General features: G+C 61.9%; 2 protein-coding genes across 3 annotated transcripts in view; one reads left to right on the forward strand and one right to left on the reverse strand.

Annotated features, from left to right (window-relative positions):
- Positions 1–1248: 1248 nt before the first annotated feature.
- ZFYVE21 (zinc finger FYVE-type containing 21) lies at positions 1249–13854 on the forward strand. Of its 2 annotated transcripts, none has more exons than XM_081227179.1 (7): positions 1249–1431; positions 9352–9402; positions 9602–9770; positions 10558–10633; positions 10718–10809; positions 13002–13144; positions 13276–13854. In XM_081227179.1, exons 1-7 carry the CDS (start codon positions 1294–1296, stop codon positions 13309–13311), a joined length of 705 nt encoding a protein of 234 aa, XP_081083305.1. In that variant the 5' UTR covers positions 1249–1293; the 3' UTR covers positions 13312–13854. The 2 variants fall into 2 exon arrangements, with proteins under 2 accessions (XP_081083305.1, XP_081083306.1); XM_081227180.1 differs by having other exon boundaries at positions 13634–13854.
- A 261-nt stretch (positions 13855–14115) lies between these two features.
- PPP1R13B (protein phosphatase 1 regulatory subunit 13B) overlaps positions 14116–18134 on the reverse strand; it is an 88718-nt gene continuing 84699 nt past the window's right edge. Inside the window, exons 13-17 of the mRNA XM_081227182.1 lie at positions 17660–17797; positions 17457–17590; positions 16686–16852; positions 15771–15970; positions 14116–15196 (exon numbers count right to left, since the gene is read on the reverse strand). Coding sequence (XP_081083308.1) covers positions 15155–15196; positions 15771–15970; positions 16686–16852; positions 17457–17590; positions 17660–17797 — 681 coding nt within the window. The 3' untranslated portion in view covers positions 14116–15154. The remainder of the gene's footprint in view (positions 15197–15770; positions 15971–16685; positions 16853–17456; positions 17591–17659; positions 17798–18134) is intronic.

Raw genomic sequence — 18134 nt, forward strand, 5'->3', positions numbered from 1 at the left:
TGGTCTCCATACTCTGCAGAACTCGGTTCTCCAGAGGCTGACCTGCCCTGGGGGGTCCAGCCCTGTTGGGAGCAGCCCACCCTCAAGGCTGGGCATCTTTTCCGGCTCCCCCTCCCACAAAGGGCGCCAACGAGCACTCCTTCACCCTGGGGCTGCTGGGAGGAAGCTTTCACTTGGGACCTTGGGTGGCCACACAGGTCCTCCGACGCCTGGGCCACCTCTGTGGTTTCTCCAGAACTGGCCAGCCTGAACTTCTGGCCCCCCTCGCTTCTCAGGATCGTCTTCTGCCCTGGGAACCTCTTCTCTCTTCAGCCCCTGAGGCTTTGAGCACTCCCCACTCCCCCAGACCTGGATGTCCAGCAGACCCCGCCTGGCCGTCCGATGGACCAGGGCGCCCTGCAGACGCACCCTGCCACCCATGCGCATCTGCTCTTCCCACCGGGCGCTGCATCTCCGAGGTTGTCCACCCCCACCCTCTCCCACCCCACCCCACGGCCCCTAGACTGCTGCCACAGCCCAAACTGGCCCTGCAGCTGTGCGGGCTGACGGCCCCAGGACCGGGCCCCTCCTGTCCCAGCCCCGCTCACCAGCCCGCGCGGCACCGGCCTCGGGCTCCCTCCCGCCACCGGGACTCGCTCGGACCCTCGCTCGTACCCTCGCTCGGCTGTGCCTTCTGCCCGCCCGCCCGCGGGTGCGAACCGCGGCCTGGGGCATCGATGACGCGCGACCCCGTCCCCACAAAGCCCCAGGAGGAGGGCCGCGCGGGCGCCGAGCTGCGCTCTCGGTGCCCACGGCCACCACTGCCTCCATCCCGCCCCAGACCACGGCGGCCACTCCTCGCACTCACCTAGCCCGCACTCCACACGCTTCTTCGCGCCGTCCTACCCCTCGCAGCCTACTCTTCCAATGAGCGCCGGGCGCCCCGCGCCGGATACGCCAATCAGAGAGGAAGCGGCGCCCACGTCGCCGACTAACTAGCCAATCCAAAGTCTCAATAGTCCCGAGGGGGCGGAGCGTGCTCGGGCCGGCCCTCACTGTCTATTGGTGACCGACCGCAGGGTGGCAGGGGAGGTACCCTTGCGCCAATTGGAAAGCGCAGCAACGGGGAGGACACCTGGCGCCGATTGGGCCGCGCTCCGTGCTTGGCGTGGCGATTGGGCAGGAGCGCTGTCAGTCGCGCTGGCGGGGCGGAGCGGGGCGGGGCGGGGCGGAGCGGGGCGGGGCGGGGCGGGGCGGGGCTCCCGGGGGGCTAGGGCCCGGTTGCGGGCGGCGGGCGAGCGCTGGGGCGGCGTCATGTCCTCCGAGGTGGCCGCGCGCCGCGACGCCAAGAAACTGGTGCGCTCCCCCAGCGGCCTGCGTATGGTGCCAGAGCACCGCGCCTTCGGCAGCCCCTTCGGCCTGGAGGAGCCGCAGTGGGTCCCGGACAAGGAGGTAGGTCGCGGACGCCCGTCAGCCCCGGGACCGGGTCCGCGACCCCTGTCCCCTCCCCGTGTCCCCGAGCCTCCCCGCGTCCGCGCCCGGGTCGGCTCCCCGGGCCCGCCCTGCCTCCCCGACGCCCCTCCGCAGCCCGACCCTCCCTCCGCTCCCCGCGCACCCCGGCCCCGGAACTGCCTCCTCCGGCCCCTCTGTCCTCCCCACCCCCAAACCCGGCCGCCCTCGGGACCCCTGCCTCGCGCCCTAGCGGAGCCCCCGGGCTCCACCCCTCCCGGGCCACGGGTACTCTGCCTGGCCTGGTTCCCTTTCGCGGGGCGCCCAGTCTACCCCGCTGTTAAGAAACTGTCCCCCGGGGTTTCTGTGACCCCTCACAGATCTCCCTTCCTGATACGACCCGGGCTTTGCCCAGCTGCGAGGTCGTCTGTGGATTCCGCCACATCCGTTGGTCGAGCTGCTGGGCTGGAACCTTTGAGACAGTTGCGACCCCCTCCCGCGAGGGAGGAGAGGAGGCCCGTGTTTGTTTATTTATAATTAGCGCTCTGTGTAGGAGACTCTCGCTGTGTGGACTGCCTGGCGGTGGTGTCTGAGGGAGTCTTGGGGGTGAGTACGCGTGTCCAGGTGGGGCGTCTGGAGGGCGTCCTGCCTGGGGAGCTGCACCTGCTTCCAGAGGTGAGGGGCGGGGCGGGGCGTGAGCTCTCCCCTTGGTTGGGTGGGGGCGGAACCTCTGAAGGCCCTTTTGTGCTGTGCCACAGGATTTGGACTGGATCCCATAAGCCGGTTATTCTCAGCTATGCTAAGCCAGGCGGAAAAACTTACCGCATTTCTGTAAATCACAGACGTCCCAGAGACATAAAAGTAGCACGATTTTTGAAAATGCTTTAAGTTGCATCTCCTTCCAGCATTCCGATTGACCACTTTTCCTTCCCTTAGAATCACGGTTGCAGGCGGCACGTTTTTTGCAGGGGGGCGAAGTCGGGGGATGCGATCAGGTGTTTTCAGGGCACTGGCGGTGAAGTGCCCAGAGTTCGGAGGGGCGGTTGGGCCAGCCGCGGGGAGGTCTCAGCGCCGTCCTGCCAGGGCTGCCCTTTCCTCCCATCTCCTGGTCACCGAGGCCCTGCAGGCCAGTGCACAGAGAGGGCGAGACGTTGGCGCGCAGGCGGGTCACGGAGCTGGCCCAGGCCACGTCCGCCCTTCCTCTTGGGTTTCTGGTCGCCCTGTCTGTGCTCTCTCTCTTCTGCATTTTTCCTCCTGGCGTTTGCAGTTTTTGAAATCACAGAACGTACCTTTTCTCGCGTGGTCTCCTTGGTTAGTGCTGTTAAAAGGTGATTAAAGAGAAAAAAGGTAATATCACGACTCTCGTTCTCCTAAGTGAATGCACGTTCCGGAGCTCTTTTAACTGCATCAGTGAGGGAGCTGGGCAGGTGTTATCAAGGTTCGAGGAGGAGGAGAAGTCAGAACCGCACAGCCTGGCCTGGAAGGAGGCGGGTGAGGGCGGGAGCTAGAGGCGAGCTGGTCTATTCCCCGGCGGGGGAGGGGAGCCAGGACAGGGACACACTGTCCGCAGCATCTCCACTTCACTGAGTGGGCACCAAGCGTGTCCTCGAGGAGGCCAGGTCAGAGTGTCAGTCTTTTTCCACTGTTGTCCCCCGAGGACCCTCTTTAGACATTTCTTCCCTTGATTGATCCCCCATGAAATGCCCACAGCAGGGATATGTCCACCTCCTTAGGGACCATACGTGCAGGAGAACACCCCTCTGGACGCTGTGCAGTTTTCCCCTGCAGCCCGCGAGCTGCTCTTCAGTTAACCTCTGGGTCCCCTCTGCCAGCCCTCTTCAGGGCCCTTTGCTCTTTCCTGGAATGATTGTTTCGCGGGTTGTACTGCATGTGTTGTCCTTCTTTGCGGGTCTGGTGTTGAGGTGCGTCTGGGGCCCTGCCCGCCTGTCTGGGGGCTCTCGGGAAAGTGATCAGGGTGGGTGGGAGTGCTTGGATCAGCGTGGCACTCCCTCCTGTAACAGAAGTTTCATTTTCGTGTTAGAAGGATGGCGGGGTGCCTTCCAGAAACACGCCCCCAGTTTGCCATCTGAGCAGCCAAAGAAGGCCCTAGAGGCGGAGGGAGCTCAGAGTGGGGAGGAAGCCTCTAAGTGACCGTGGACAGTTTCTTCTCTGACTGTGAGGAAGTGCATGTTGAAATGTATTGGGGAATGTCCTAGAGTCCAGAAGTGACTGAAGGAAGTGTCCGGAGGAAAAGAAACTTGAAGTGGGGCAGTTTGGGCTGGGAGAGTCGGGATGAAGTCTGGCCTTGGTTGCGGCGGTCTTGGCGCGGACGTGGGGGGCGGGGGGCTTGCCCTGCTGCTCGCTCCGCTTGGCGGGCTTGGAGGCTCTCAGCCTGTCCAGTGCTTCTGGGACCCACGACCCTGGTGTGTGGGGAGGGGACTCAAGCATGGAGATACCAGGGCTGAGAAGTAGGTTTACTTGTGGTTTGGGACGGGCGGTGGCGGGGCATAGGTGGAGCATGGCGGGGGGCAACATGCTGTCCTCAGCTTCACCTGCCCCTGCACTCAGCTGTGGGTGGGTGAGTGTCACGGTTGTGTGCAGCCGTCCTCCGTTCTGCGTCCCGGCTGTCTTCTGCTGGGTCCATCAGCGGCTAGCCTGTTGCCCATCTATCAACTCTTGTTTTTTTAGATTTATTTACATGTGGTTTTCTCATGGTGTTGCCATTATCAAAGTGGGATTCGTTTTTTTTTTAATTAATTTAATTTTGGCTGCATTGGGTCTTCATTACGGTGCACAGACTCTAGGCGTGTGGGCTCAGTAGTTCTGGCACACGGGCTCAGTAGTTGTGGCTTGTGGGCTCAGTAGCTGTGGCTCGCGGGCTCAGTGGTTGTGGCTCGTGGGCTCTAGAGCACAGGCTCAGTAGTTGTGGTGCACGGGCTTAGCTGCTCCGCGGCAGGTGGGATCTTCCCGGATCCATGAGTTAAAGTCCATGAGTTAAATCTTTGACATGGGGCTTCCCTGGTGGCGCAGTGGTTGAGAGTCCGCCTGCCGATGCAGGGGACACGGGTTTGTGCCCCGGTCTGGGAAGATCCCACATGCCGCGGAGCGGCAGGGCCCGTGAGCAGCTGGGTCCGTGAGTCATGGCCACTGAGCCTGCGCATCGGGAGCCTGTGCTCCACAACGGGAGAGGCCACAACAGTGAAGAGGCCTGCGTACCGCAAAACAAAACAAAACAAAACAAAAACTTTGACATGGGTTCATTTTGTATTTGTAGGAGTTATGCTTTTACTCTTTAAAAACGGTTGTCTTTCGGGCTTCCCTGGTGGCACAGTGGTTGGGAGTCCGCCTGCCGATGCAGGGGACGCGGGTTCGTGCCCCGGTCCGGGGGGATCCCACATGCCGAGGAGCGGCTGGGCCCGTGAGCCATGGCCGCTGAGCCTGCGCGTCCGGAGCCCGTGCTCCGCAACGGGAGAGGCCACAGCGGTGAGAGGTCCGCGTACCACAAAAAAAAAAAAAAAAAAAAAAAAAACAACGGTTGTCTTTCAACAAAGATACAGTAATACATGTAATTTTTTTTTTTTTTTGCGGTGCGCGGGCCTCTCACCGTCGTGGCCTCTCCCGTTGCGGAGCACAGGCTCCGGACGCGCAGGCCCAGCGGCCATGGCTCACGGGCCCAGCCGCTCCGCGGCATGTGGGATCCTCCCGGACCGGGGCACGAACCCGCGTCCCCTGCATCGGCAGGCGGACTCCCAACCACTGTGCCACCAGGGAAGCCCAATACATGTAATTTTGTAACTTATTTTTATGATTTATTTATTTTTGAGGAAGCTTTTTTCTTTTTAATTTATTTAATTTTGGCTGTGTTCGGTGTTCGTTGCTGCACGTGGGCTTTCTCTAGTTGCGGTGAGCGGGGGCTACTGTTTGTTGTGGTGCACGGGCTTCTCATTGCGGTGGATTCTCGTTGTGAAGCACGGGCTCTAGGAGGAGGAAGCTTTTTTTAAAAAAAATATTTATTTATTTATTCGCTTGTTTGTTTCGGCTGTGCCGGGTCTGAGTTGCGGCATGCACGTGGGATCTAGTTCCCCGACCAGGGGATCGAACCTGGGCCTCCTGTGATGGGAGCCTGGGGTCTTACCCACTGGACCACCAGGGAAGTCCCCTCATAGCCCGAGAAACAGTCTAGCATGTGAGCCAGGCGCAGCCGGTCAGGTGTTGTCCTAGCGCCGCCAAGGACAGCGTGGGAGGAGGTGTGACTGTCCTTTGCCGCTCCAGCCTCAGAGGGAGGGTGGGCATCTGTCCCCAAACTCTGTCCTTTTTATAGTAACTTTTTTTGTGTGTGTGTGGTACACAGGCGTCTCACTGTTGTGGCCTCTCCCGTTGCGGAGCACAGGCTCCGGACGTGCAGGCTCAGCGGCCATGGCTCACAGGCCCAGCCGCTCCGCGGCATGTGGGATCCTCCCAGACCGGGGCACGAACCCGTGTGCCCTGCATCGGCAGGTGGACTCTCAACCACTGCGCCACCAGGGAAGCCCTGTAGTAACTTCTTTTTAAACACTCCTTTAAACTCTCCAAACTCTCTCTTCCGACTATTCTACTTTGAGGGGAGATTCCCTGTCGGCCATCCTGATGCGCTGCCCTGGGCACCCCCAGGGCTCCCTGTGCTGGAGTCGGACAGCAGGTCGGCAGAGACCGTGGGTCTCCAAGCAGCCCTGTGGCCCAGCCTCTGCCCTTGGCCGCGTGCCAGGGTGGACCCCATGATTCCCGAAGGCCCCTTCTGCCCTGGGCCCAGCTTCCTGAGGTCCTTTCTGGTTTCTCCTTTGTTTGCTCGTAATCTCCTCACTTCCCCACCAGAAAGCACACCCCCAACCTCGTCTGAACTCTCCTGCGTCGGCAGGGTGGGCGTGAGTCAGCTGTTGCTTTCCTGGCCCGGCGAGGGGTTGAGGCCGCTGGGCCCTGACCCTGGGGCTGCAGCCGGGAGCGCCTCAGGGTTGGGTGTTGCACTAGAGGCTGGCTGTGCCACCCCCCGGCTCCCGTGTCCTCTCGTGGGCGCCCCGGGGACCCTGTGGAGGCCACCCTTACCACCGGCTTCCTCCCACCTGTGGGGCGGGAGTCCTGGGGGTGAGCGCAGGGGCCCCTGTGGTGGGCTGGAGGCTCCACCGTTGACACCGTTTCAGTCGAGGACGAGGACGGCCCTGCTGGTCCTACCGCCCGTCCTGGCGGGTGGGGAGCGGCCTGGGGCAGCCTGGGGAGGATCAGGCAGCATCTGCGTGTGTGTCTGTGTCTCTGTGCCTGTGTGCGTGTGCTGTGTGTGTCTGTGCCTTAACCTGCACCTCGCACGCAGGGCCCTCACTGAGCTCCTGTGGGTCCCGGTTCTCCCTTGCAAGTGTGCCTGTCTGTGACGCCAGCCCCAGCCCACCCTAGCGGCGCCGCGGTGACATAGGCCTGGGTGTGACGTCTGCGAGGCTGGAACCCAGGCAGCTTTTGTCACACATGGTGCAGGTGGGTTGTTCACAGCTGGGTTCTGGACTCTGTCTCCCCAGACAGCGGTTTCCCGGAACCCCAGAGCCTCTGGGTCCCGGTAAGGTGCACGGGGCCCGGTGCTGGGCCTTGGCCTGGGCTTTTCGTTTCCTTTCGATGCAGCTGGTTTATCAGACAAGGTGTGAGTTCTTTGGTGGTAATTTTACTCTCATATCTTCACCAGTTGCTTTATTTCCTTATTTAGTTCTGTTTTCATATCAAATTGTTCTCTTGATAACTTTAAAAGCTGCTTTTATATAATCCACAGGAAACTTATTAAAACCCTGTACATTTTATGAATAACCTCGTTGGTTATTTAGATTAATACAAAACTTCTAGATCACTAATGTTTTTAAGGGAGCGAATTTTATTTATTTATTTTTAAAATTTTATTTATTTATTTATTTATTTTTGGCTGCGTTGGATCTTCGTTGCTGCGTACGGGCTTTCTCTAGTTGTGGTGAGCGGGGGCTGCTCTTCATTGCAGTGCACGGGCTTCTCATTACAGTGGCTTCTCTTGTTGCAGAGCACGGGCTCTAGGCACACAGGCTTCAGTAGTTGTGGCATGCAGGCTCAGCAGTTGTGGCGTGTGGGCTCAGTAGTTGTGGCATGTTTGACTCTGTAGTTGTGGCTCACGGGCTCTAGAGCTCAGACTCAGTAGTTGTGGCACATGGGCTCAGTAGTTGTGGCACGTGAGCTCAGTAGTTGTGGCTCGGGGGCTCTAGAGCGCAGGCTCAGTAGTTGTGGCTTGTGGGCTCTAGAGCGCAGGCTCAGTAGTTGTGGTGCACGGGCTCAGTAGTTGTGACACGTGCAGTCAGTAGTTGTGGCTCACGGGCTCTGGAGCACAGGCTCAGTATTTGTGGCACATGGGCTTAGTTGCTCCGCAGCATGTGGGATCTTCCCAGAGCAGGGCTCACACCCTCATCCCCTGCATTGGCAGGTGGATTCTTAGCCACTGCACCGCCAGGGAAGCCCCGGGAGCAAATGTTAAATTCTGCTATGGTCTTAGTTTAGAAATTGGTCTCTTAGTTGCCTAGATGCGAGCCTCCCGGCGAGGGTGGGGCAGCCCTGGGCTCCATGTGCCGCCATGGGTGCAGGACGCGCATAGACTCCGGAGGCAGCTCTCGTACTGGAGCCTGGCCTGACGCTGGTGGTCCCGCCGGCTTTCCCCACATCCAGTGGATTCTGTGGCTGGCAGATGTGTGAGGTCACAGGAGAGCGTGGCACACAGATGCCCTGCCATGGGTGGAGGCCTGAGGGCCAAACACACAGAACATTCCAGAACTGACAGCAAGAGGCAATAATGGCAGGGACTGGTGGAAGCAGCTGTGCTGTGATTAGCCAGCTCATGCCTGAAGCCGGCAGGGACTCTGTGGATGGTTCTGGAGGGCCAAGGTGGGCCAGGCCCTGTGTCCCAGCCCAGAAAGCAGCGTAAGAGCAAAGAGAAAATAAGGAAACGTCAATCACGGGATCTCAGAACGCTTAGACACCAGCCCAGGGTGGGGCCGTGGCCGTGTAGAGCTGGGTGGGGCTGGGGGCTGGCCTGGACGCCTGCCCTCCCACGGAGAAGGGCACACTGCGTGTGGATGCCAGGCTCCTTCCAGAAGCTTCCTCAGGGTCTCAGCCCCATGGTGGGCCCTGGCACCTGCTGTGCATTTCCTCAGAGCGACAGACCTGGCTGCAGGCGCAGGCCTGGGGGTGGGAGGGGTGCAGAGCAGGGGTCAAGGTCAGGCCCTGCGTTGGCAGAACGGGGAGGATGGGGACAAAGCCCGGGCAGCAAGTGGGTTCAGGCCGCCCAGGTTGAAGCCAGGCGTTGAGGACAAAGAGCCGGACACTGGGGTCAGGCGTGTTGGCCAGGACTGACAGGGGACTGGCCGAATTCGGGTCGCGTGGTGGTCAGGGTGTCTGGCTCCCTGACGGTGGCATTTTACTGTCACTGTCATTGGGGTGAGGTGGCACGTGTGTCCAGGAGCAGCTTTCCCACCGTGGAGGCTGAGCCTTGGCGGCGTGGGGACAGTCTGTCTGCACTTGGTGCCGGGATGGGAAGAAACCCTCGCTCTGTGTCAGGTAACAGGTCTGAGGTCCTCTGCGTGGTTGGTTGGTTTGGTGATAACGTGGCCGTTTCTGGCCCTGGGCCTCGGCCTGTCCCTGGAGCACTGTCCCCAGCCCGCCCCCTGAGCCCCGGGCATTTGGGGCTGGTAGCACCCTTGCTAGCTGGACGCTGCCCCAGCTCAGCAGACCCACTGCGCTCCTCCGCGCGGGGACCCGGTGTAAATCACTTTCTGCTGCGGCATTGCATCATCTCACAGCCGATCCTGGGTTCCGGCGACAGGACGGGGCTCCCCAGGGAGCTGACCGCGTGGCCTCGGCAGCCGGGTCTTGACGCCCTATCACCTTCTCTCCTAGTGCCCGAGGTGCATGCAGTGCGACACCAAGTTTGACTTTCTCACCAGGAAGGTGAGCTGCGGTGGGGCAGGAGGGGGCGTGGGGGGTGGGAGTGGGCGCTGTCTGTCGCGGAGCCTCGGGGACAGTGGCGGCCTGGTCAGCAGGCGGGGTTCCGGCCGCTGGGAAACCGTTGGGACCCTCGAGGCATCTGGTCGTGGATGCCGGTGGCGTGGGTCTCCGGGGGTCCTCACTGCCTGCCCCGCGTCTCCAGCACCACTGTCGCCGGTGTGGGAAGTGCTTCTGCGACAAGTGCTGCAGCCAGAAGGTGGCGCTGCGGCGCATGTGCTTCGTGGACCCCGTGCGGCAGTGCGCCGAGTGCGCCCTGGTGTCCCACCGGGAGGCCGAGTTCTACGACAAGCAGCTCAAGCTGCTCCTGAGCGGTGAGCACTTGGGGCCTCGTGTCTGTCGTGTGGTGGCAGTGATGCTGTGACGCCCTGCCTGGCCTCTGTCTCTGCAGGGCGCCTGCTGCAGGCTTGGGACCGCTGGTTGGGACTCCAGGTGCGGCCCCCGCCGTCCTGGGACATGGTGGTGGCGAGAGGGCAGCTCCCTCCCCGGGCCTGCCGCCCCCTCCCCGGGCCTGCCGCCCCCTCCCCGGGCCTGCCGCCCCCTCCCCCGGGCCTGCCGCCCCCTCCCCCTGCCTGCCGCCCCTTCCCCGGGCCTGCCGCCCCCCCTCCCCGGCCTGCCGCCCCCTTCCCGGGCCTGCCGCCCCCTCCCCCTGCCTGCCGCCCCCTCCCCCTGCCTGCCGCCCCTCCCCCGGCCTGCCGCCCCCTCCCCCGGCCTGCCGCCCCCTCCCCGGGCCTGCCGCCCCCTCCCGGGCCTTGGCAGCCTAGCCCCCCCCCCCCCCCGGCCTTCGGGCCCCTTCCCCGTCCTGGCAGCAGGGCGGGTGGTGCTGCCCAGTGGCCCCTGAGCACTGGGGGTGGGTCGGCGCCCTGTGATCCAGGCCCTTGGGAGGTAAGGCCCCTGGGAGCCCTAGGCAGCGCCTTTTATTTCTGCTGTTGAACCCCAACCCCGTCATGGCCTTTCCGCCTCAGCCGAGGGCCCCACAGAACAGAGCTGCCACCTGTCTTGCTTTCCTTTTGTCCTCTGTGTGTGTCCCCTGGTGGGCTGGTCTGGAAGGGGAGGCGAGAAGGGAGCTGCCGGGTCCTCATGTCTGGTTTTCACCCCCAGGAGCCACCTTCCTCGTAACTTTTGGAAACTCGGAGAAGTCAGACACGATGGTCTGTCGTCTTTCCAGCAACCAGAGGTAAGAGCGGGTGCTGCTCGGCACTGATGCTCTGTCGCTCCGAGCCTGAAGTGACGCGGTGTGGACACCCTTTGTTTGCTGCAGGTACCTGCTTCTGGACGGGGACAGTCGCCACGAGGTCGAGGTCACGCGCATTGCCGCCGTGCAGATGCTCACGGAAGGCTTCCCTCCTGGAGGTGAGTGCCGTGTGGCACCGGCCTGGGTGACTCTCGAGGTCTGTGGGCCGCCCGCTCAGCCGTGGCAGGGGCTTGTGTGTAGTGAGTGGCTGTAGGAGCTCACCAGGCGAACGGGGCTTAACGTGTGAAACAAGCGGGGACTCTGCCCTTCTGTACGTTTCACTTACTGTTGGATTCGGGTCAGGGGTGAGGCTCCGGCGGCAGCTGGCATCGGCCCGATTCCCCGATGTCCAAGGCGTTGCCCACCCAGCACCACGGCCCCCAGGGTCTGCGGGGACGACCCTCCTCCTGGAGCTTGTGGAGCGCTCAGCCTATTCTGGATCTTTCCACCTACACTTCCGCACTTCAGCAGCTGTCCTTCCACGGAAGTGGAGTTGGTGTTCCATGCTGGGCGCAGTGCTGAAGCCCTCGTGCCTTAGTCCATCTTGCTTTCTGTTTCCTGACCGGCTCTTGCTTGTTCTTCTCTCCTGCCTGCCTACCTTCTTGACATAGAAAAAGACATGCACACTTATACCAGCCTCCTGGGGAGCCAGCCCGTCTCTGAAGGTCAGCTCCGCACTCCCTGCCACTCTCCCTGCTCCGCGCCGCGCCTCCTTCAGACCCTGCTGTGTGCCGGGGTCCACGCCGAGGCTCTCTGTGAAACACACATTCCCTTCTTTTGGTTGATTTGAAGGACAGTTGGGTCTAAGACGGGCAGACAAAGCATAAATGGAGCAATCTAATTTGGTCAGTTCTGCGCTCCCAAGGGGAGCCCTACGCAGTGTTTCCTAACGTCCCCTGGGCATCCTCCCCTGGGCATCCGCTGGGCCTGAGCGGGCCACGCGAGGGGGGCGCGGTTGGCGGCCCTCCCCAGCGCGCTCGCTCCCGTGTTCTCTCGTAGCAGCCTCCCTGCGCTCCTGGGACCGCAGGTGGCGAGGGGAGCGGGCCGGCGCAGCGTTTGCCCCCCGTCCCCGAGCACAGGCTTGTGCGTGGCGGCACCTGTGCTGGGCCATGAGTCGAAGGTGCGGAAGTCACGGTCCGGAGAAGCGGGGGGCCACCCCCCACCCAGGCCGGGGCGTCCCTCCGTGTCCTTCCCGCGTGTGGGCGGGGCCGGGGGCTGGTGGCGCCATGCGCCCCCTTGTGGCGGTGCTGGGAGGACAGTGAGCCCTGCTCTGCCCAGGCTTCCGGAACCGTTAAATGCCCAGAAAACTGTTCCCGAGGGGGCGGGGGCGGTGGCCACAGCAGCGTCGCGCACTTCCTGTCGAGGCCCAGGTGCTTGCACGCAGCTCTGCCGGCCACAGACTCAAACTGTGCTGGGCCGGCAGAGGTCTACGTGCGGGGGCTGGGGCGGGGGCTGGGCGGAGCAGCCTGCCCGCCCCAGAGCCCGGGGGCGGGGGCGCTCCTGCAAGGAGCCCAGGCGGGGACAAGCCGCTTGACACCCAGGGTCGACCCGTGGCTTCGGAAAGGTCAGGGGGGGCGTCCCAGGCCTTGGGTGGCGGGGCACTTCCAGCCGGATCGACCTCCCGGTGGGCCTCCCAGCACCTGCTCCCCCACTGGCCTGCGTTTGACTCTGAGACCTGCGTCTGATGGAAGGGATCTTCTGAGCTGGGTAACGGCTCACAATGGAGTTTTCCTCCCAAGTCACAAAGCAGAACAGCTGTAGGTCGGCAAACTCCACTGTGAGGCTTGGTCTCCTTGCCACTCTTCTGACTGCAGTCGTGACAGAAGGGCCGTCTGTTCCTCCAGCCGTTGGTTCTCAGAGCAGGTGCTGGGGTCCCGTCGTCGTCCATGGCATCATAGCCCAAAGGCGGGCAGTGTCCCAGCATGCTGACTCCACATGGCATCTTTTCGGGAGCTCGTGTACTAGAGTGGGGTGTTGGTGGCACTTGTGCCCTCTGCTTTGACCCTGGCTCTCCAGAGTAGGGTGGGGGTGAGGCCAGCGTGACAGGCAGGGTGCAGCCTGGGCAGCCCTCCCGACGGCACCGTGCCTCTCCCTGGGTTCTCAGCCACGTGGTGCCGAGTGTTTGTTCCGCCCTGTGAGCTTGGGCTCATCCGCTGGGCAGCCCCTAGCCCAGGCCCCGCCACCAGGCCGCCTCCGTCCGAGACCAGCACCAGGGCTGGGGAGGAGGCGCCCCGGCCAGCACATCAGGGCCGGCGGCACCCTGGGTGCTCAGCGTCCCCTCGGGCATCCTTACCTTGTCTCCCCGCTCCAGGAGGCAACGCGCGGGCCACAGGCATGACCCTGCAGTACACGGCGCCAGGGGCGGAGGGCGTGACGCAGCTGAAGCTGACGGCCGGGGAGGACGCAAACGGCAGCAGAAGGCAGGCGACAGCATGGCTGGTGGCCATGCACAAGGTACCGTGGGCCCGGCCCTTCTGCTCAGAGCCCTGCCCACCTTTCCCAGAGGGAGGCCCGCCGCCTGCCTAGCCAGGGTGCCCCCACTGGCTTCAGCCAGGCGCACGCATTTATCTCTGGTCACCTTGCAGGCTGCCAAGCTTCTCTACGAATCTCGGGACCAGTAACGCCACGCGGGCTGGACAGTCCGCTAGGGGCAGCAGCACCTGCTCGCCGAGCACGCACAGGCGCAACTAACCCTACACGTGCTGGAAACGCAACTCAAGTACTCGGAGCTTACCTAGTGCAATATGTACACAGTTGATTAATGCTCAGAACACCTCGTGCTTTAGAATTTGTCTCTTATCGATGCCTAATTGGGGGTGGGAGAGACTGAGCTACACTACTGCTAAACTCTTTTTAGCATAATCTATACCATGTTTTTATGAGTGCCCAAGTTTACTAGATGGTTCTGGCCCCGTGATGTTTGTTCCATTAATTCTTCCACAGAAGTGACCTGGGCAGTGGTAACTCGGCCTGATTTGTACTGGAGCATCTCACAGACTGCCCGTTCATGTGTCACTCATCTGGGGCTATGAACAAACCTTTGCTACTTCACAGGGGAAGGAACAAGATTTGTGTTTTGTACTTTTCACTATTTCCCTTTATTAAAATAATTGTACAACAATTTGTATATAAAGCTTACGATTAAAACATATTTTGAAAATACGGATCAGGCCTCACCTTGCTGTGTCCAGACAACCTGAGCTTCATGCTCAGCTCAGTTCTGGCTCCAGAACACAAGACTCACAGCCTCCGGTGAGAGACAGCGGTTTATTGTGTGCACGTTTACACGGCGTCCGCGGAGACTGCCCTGCAGGGTGTTCGCTTCCCATCAGCACACTGCGTACAATCAATCAGTGCTTAAAGGCAGGCGACTACAACAAGGATCTACACGTGTCTACACGTAAATTACACACAAGACTCATACATGGAAAATAAGCTCAGGGCCTGGATTTTAATGAGAGAAAAAAACATTTCCAACATGGTTCTGACAGTTTTGATTGGTTTAGTCAAAAAATAGTTTTGGTGTATAAAAGCCTGTACGTACAGTTGACGCTGCAGGGAAGCGCCTTACTTGCTTCAAGTCTGGAACCAGGCAGGTTATGGTGTCATGGCCAGGACCTGGGAGCCAGGGGCCCTGCCCTCCTGCCCCCATAGCCGCCCCGTGACTTTGCAGGCTTCCCCGCGTCCACCGCCTCCTGGCCCGTGGGCTGCACGGCCCTCGGCAGAGCATGCCCATGCTGGGAGGGGCGAGGACCACACCGGGGCAGCACGAGGCTGCAGAGAAGGCAGTGCTGTGCTGAGACTCCTGACCACGTGTCACTCGATCTTAAGGTCCCTCGTGTCCATGGCCTGTCGGTGACCTAGACCGAGGCCCAGAACGGGAAGTGGAGCCCACACACCAGGCACCACCGCTGGACAGAAGTCTCCACACAGGGGCTCCTTTGGTGATGAAGAAACGCATGTGGTGAGGATGAAAAAAAGGTGCCCGGGTTTGTGATTTCTAGTAAACGGGAGGGCAGGGCTCTAGCGAGGGGACGCGCCTCAACAGCAGCTGCAAGTTTTCATTGTTGGGGCTGGGGTGGCACCGGGAATGAGGGACAACGGCCTTGGGGCCCAAGTCTGTGACAGCGTTCATCTTCCTTGGCAACTGACCAGGGGTTAATTACAGGGCTTTTTACTGGCAACAGGGGCGGTCGTTTAGAAAGCTGGGTATTTATTTATTCGGATTTACAGTAACTGGCAAAAGTCGGCCTTCTTGGAGGCTAAGGTCTCTCTCCCAGCTGCGGGCAGACCAGAGAAAGGGCCTCACCTAGAACCTGCCGGGCTTTCACGTTGTGGACGCTGTCTGCTAAAGGGAGCACCAGTAAAGCCATTTCTAGCTTCAGCTTCCCGGGGAAATGGCAGAATCATCTCTTCAGTGGCTCCTCGTTGCTGGAGAGCCCATGCGGTGCTCCAAAGGGAAGTTCAGGCCAGTGTTCGCTGTCGGGGTTTGATCCGTGGGTACAACTGGGAAGCAAGGGACAGGAGTTAGGACAAGGGGATGACCCACTGGGCAGGAAGCCCGTCCAGAGGCCAGGCTGCCCTCAGAAGGCCGCACACCAGCTCCTTCAGGCCGAAGTTCAGCTTGTCACCCTCCTACGGAGAACTTCCCGACTCCCAGGATACCCCACTCTTCTTCCTCTCAGGGCACTCGACACTGACACTGTCCGTAAGGCCCCTAAAGGTGCATGGCAGGCCCACGGTGTCCAGTGACTGTGTCACGAAAGCATCTGCCAGCCCCACCGGGCACGGAGCACGAGAGCAAAGGCACAGCCCTGCCGAGGGTCTGAGGAGCCATCAGTGCAAGGCTGAGGAGAAGCCTGCAGCCGCCCTTCCCCCACCCCATCACGGACCCCACGAGCAGAGCACGCTTTGAGCAGCCCGTCGGGGGGTTCCGGCAGATGCCCCCCCACGGCTCCCAGGAGACTTGGAGAAAGGCAGTCTCCCGCCTGCAGGACTGGAGTCCAGGTTGCGCCCACAGGCAGGCAGAGGGGACAGCGGGCTCCGGCACGGGGCCCCAGGTGCAGCGCACAGTGCTTACCCCCAGCAGGGTTTTGGGCACGTAGCCCTCCCGGTCCCCGAAGCGCGCCCACCACCAGTCCGTCTCGCTTTCGTCCTTGCGCCTCAGGATCGTGAGGGCGTCCCCTTCGTGGAAGGACAGCTCGTCACTGTTCTGGGCCTCGTAAGCCCACAGAGCGTACACCACGCCTTTGTTCATCACGCCCAACTTCTCCTGCACCCCTGGGAGGGGAGAGCAAATGGTCAGGTCTCCATGGAGGGCGGGCTGCAGAGAGCGCCCCACGGCAGGACCAGAAGGGACACGCTGCTGTCCTTGGGCAGCCCGGCGGGGGCCGCAGTGGAGCAGCGGTCAGAAGCCAGGCCAGCTGCCGCCCGCTGCTTAATACCAACAGTCCCTTCCACGTCCCAGCAAGAGGACTGTGGTGGAACCTTTGTGTCCAGAAGCAAAGCAGTGTCGTTCTAAAAGACGTTTCTTAAGGTGAAACTTACAACCCACACGTAGAACAAACTTCCAAAAGCTGATGTGACTAAAGAAGCCGCGTGACTTGCTCTTGGACAGTGGGAAGCACTCACCACCAGAGCGACGGAGCCACTGCGACCCAGTGAGCTCACGCCCAGGACTCGCCTGCGGGTCCCCAGGAAGGCCGGCCGCCCCCCAGCCCCGCCGCACGGCCTCTGTCCTGGGAGCTGGGCCTGGAGGGCATTGCCTGTTTCATTTGTCACTTTGTCCCCAGGGTCTAAGGTAGGCTGGGCCCACAGGTTCTCCCATCGGGTGTAGCGTGGATGGCCTGCGACTGTTTAGCCTTTGGAACCCCCAGCCCTGCCTAATGGAGAAGGGAGCTTCCCTCCCCCACACGACAGGATAGGATACCCACCCTGGGACACCTCAGCCCTCACAGGCCTCTCCCCTGGGGCCCCCCGGCCGCCCGCCCCGCACCGTGTAAGAACTGGGAGCACTGGGGGTAGCCTTCCTCCGCCTCTTCGCACTTGTCCGCAGCAGTCTCAACGTCGCTGATGGTGGAGGCGAAGATGGCGGCGCCGCTCTCCACCAGCTGCTTGCAGAGGTGGACGCTATTGCAGGAAGCGGCGCAGTGCAGTGGCGTCCTGGAGGGACAGAGGAGGCGCTCACGCCCGGCCAGGTCCCAGGCGACCCCCAGGGCTGTGTGCTCAGTGCCCCGCGAGCTGCTGTGCTGCTGCCTGTGCAGTGGCCTCACTTCTACTAACAGTTTTGGGCCACACACACGTTTCTGAAAAGGGCGGGCGGGGAGTGGACTGAACACCGGCCTGTAAGCTGGGTGTTCACGGTGCAACAGCACGAATGTCCCTCACACCAATGACGTGTCCCTTACAATGGCTGTGACAGTGACGGCTGTGTTTTACCGCAATATACAAAAATAGCTGTTCAAACGCAGCAGCGCAGACCGCGGCCTGAAGCTCACGATGAGGCCCACGGGGTGCAGGGCCGGCAGCGCAGCGGCCGGCCTGCGAGGCTCCCCTCCACGCAGGCTTTCTGGCCGCTTAAAAACGTGGATCAGCAGAGGCTCAGCCTACCGTCGCGGTCAGCCACGTGAAGAGCATGGTCACAGCCGAGCCTTTAACAAAACCCCCGCGAGAACGAAGACCAGGAGAATACGCAGGCCTGGGACCACGTTGCCCCCCCTCGTCCTCTTCCCTGCTCTCCACCACCCCAGCGCCCCGGGGCCCTCACCAGCCGTCGCTGTCGGCGGCATTCACGTTGACTCCAAAGTCCAGCAGGAACTTCACAATCTGGTGGTGCCCGGCGCAGACGGCGTTGTGCAGCGGGGTGATGCCCTCGTCGTTGGGCTTGCTGGGGTCCTCCACCTAGGACACAGGGCGCGTGAGCCCCGCCCCCTCCCGGGGCCACCGGGGCTGCAGCCGCCGCCGCCTCACCTCATAGATGATCCTCTGCACGAGGTCGAACTCCCCCTCCAGGGAGGCGTCCAGGAGAAGCGCCAGCGGGTTGAAGCGGACCCTCAGCCCGTGCCCCGTCCTCTCCGAGTTGGGCTTCTTCAGGTTGGTCCGTTTGCTCTATCGGGAGGAAGCTTTGGATTTCAAGGTGACCCCACGGAAGCAGGCCCGGGGGGAAGCAGGGAAGAGGGGAGGGCCTAAAGCCCAAGGCAGAGCTTCACCCGCAGCCCCGAGTGGTGCCGGGCCCCGCGGGCCAGCCCGCTCTCAGGCCAGCCCGGCCTGGCTCCGAAGGGTGTCTCTGCCTCAGGGGCCGGGCTGCGCCACGGGCACCCGAGAGAGGGAGCAAGGGGGGGTCACAGCCAAGCCCAACTGCTTCCGCCCTGCCAGCCGTGAGGGGCTCCCACGTGCCCCTGCTCCTGCAGCACTGCCCTCCCTCCAGGGCTCTGTCTAGAAGGTT

This window comes from Mesoplodon bidens (genome assembly GCF_964165515.1).
Source record: "Mesoplodon bidens genome assembly, chromosome: 3".
NCBI lineage: Eukaryota > Metazoa > Chordata > Mammalia > Artiodactyla > Ziphiidae > Mesoplodon > Mesoplodon bidens.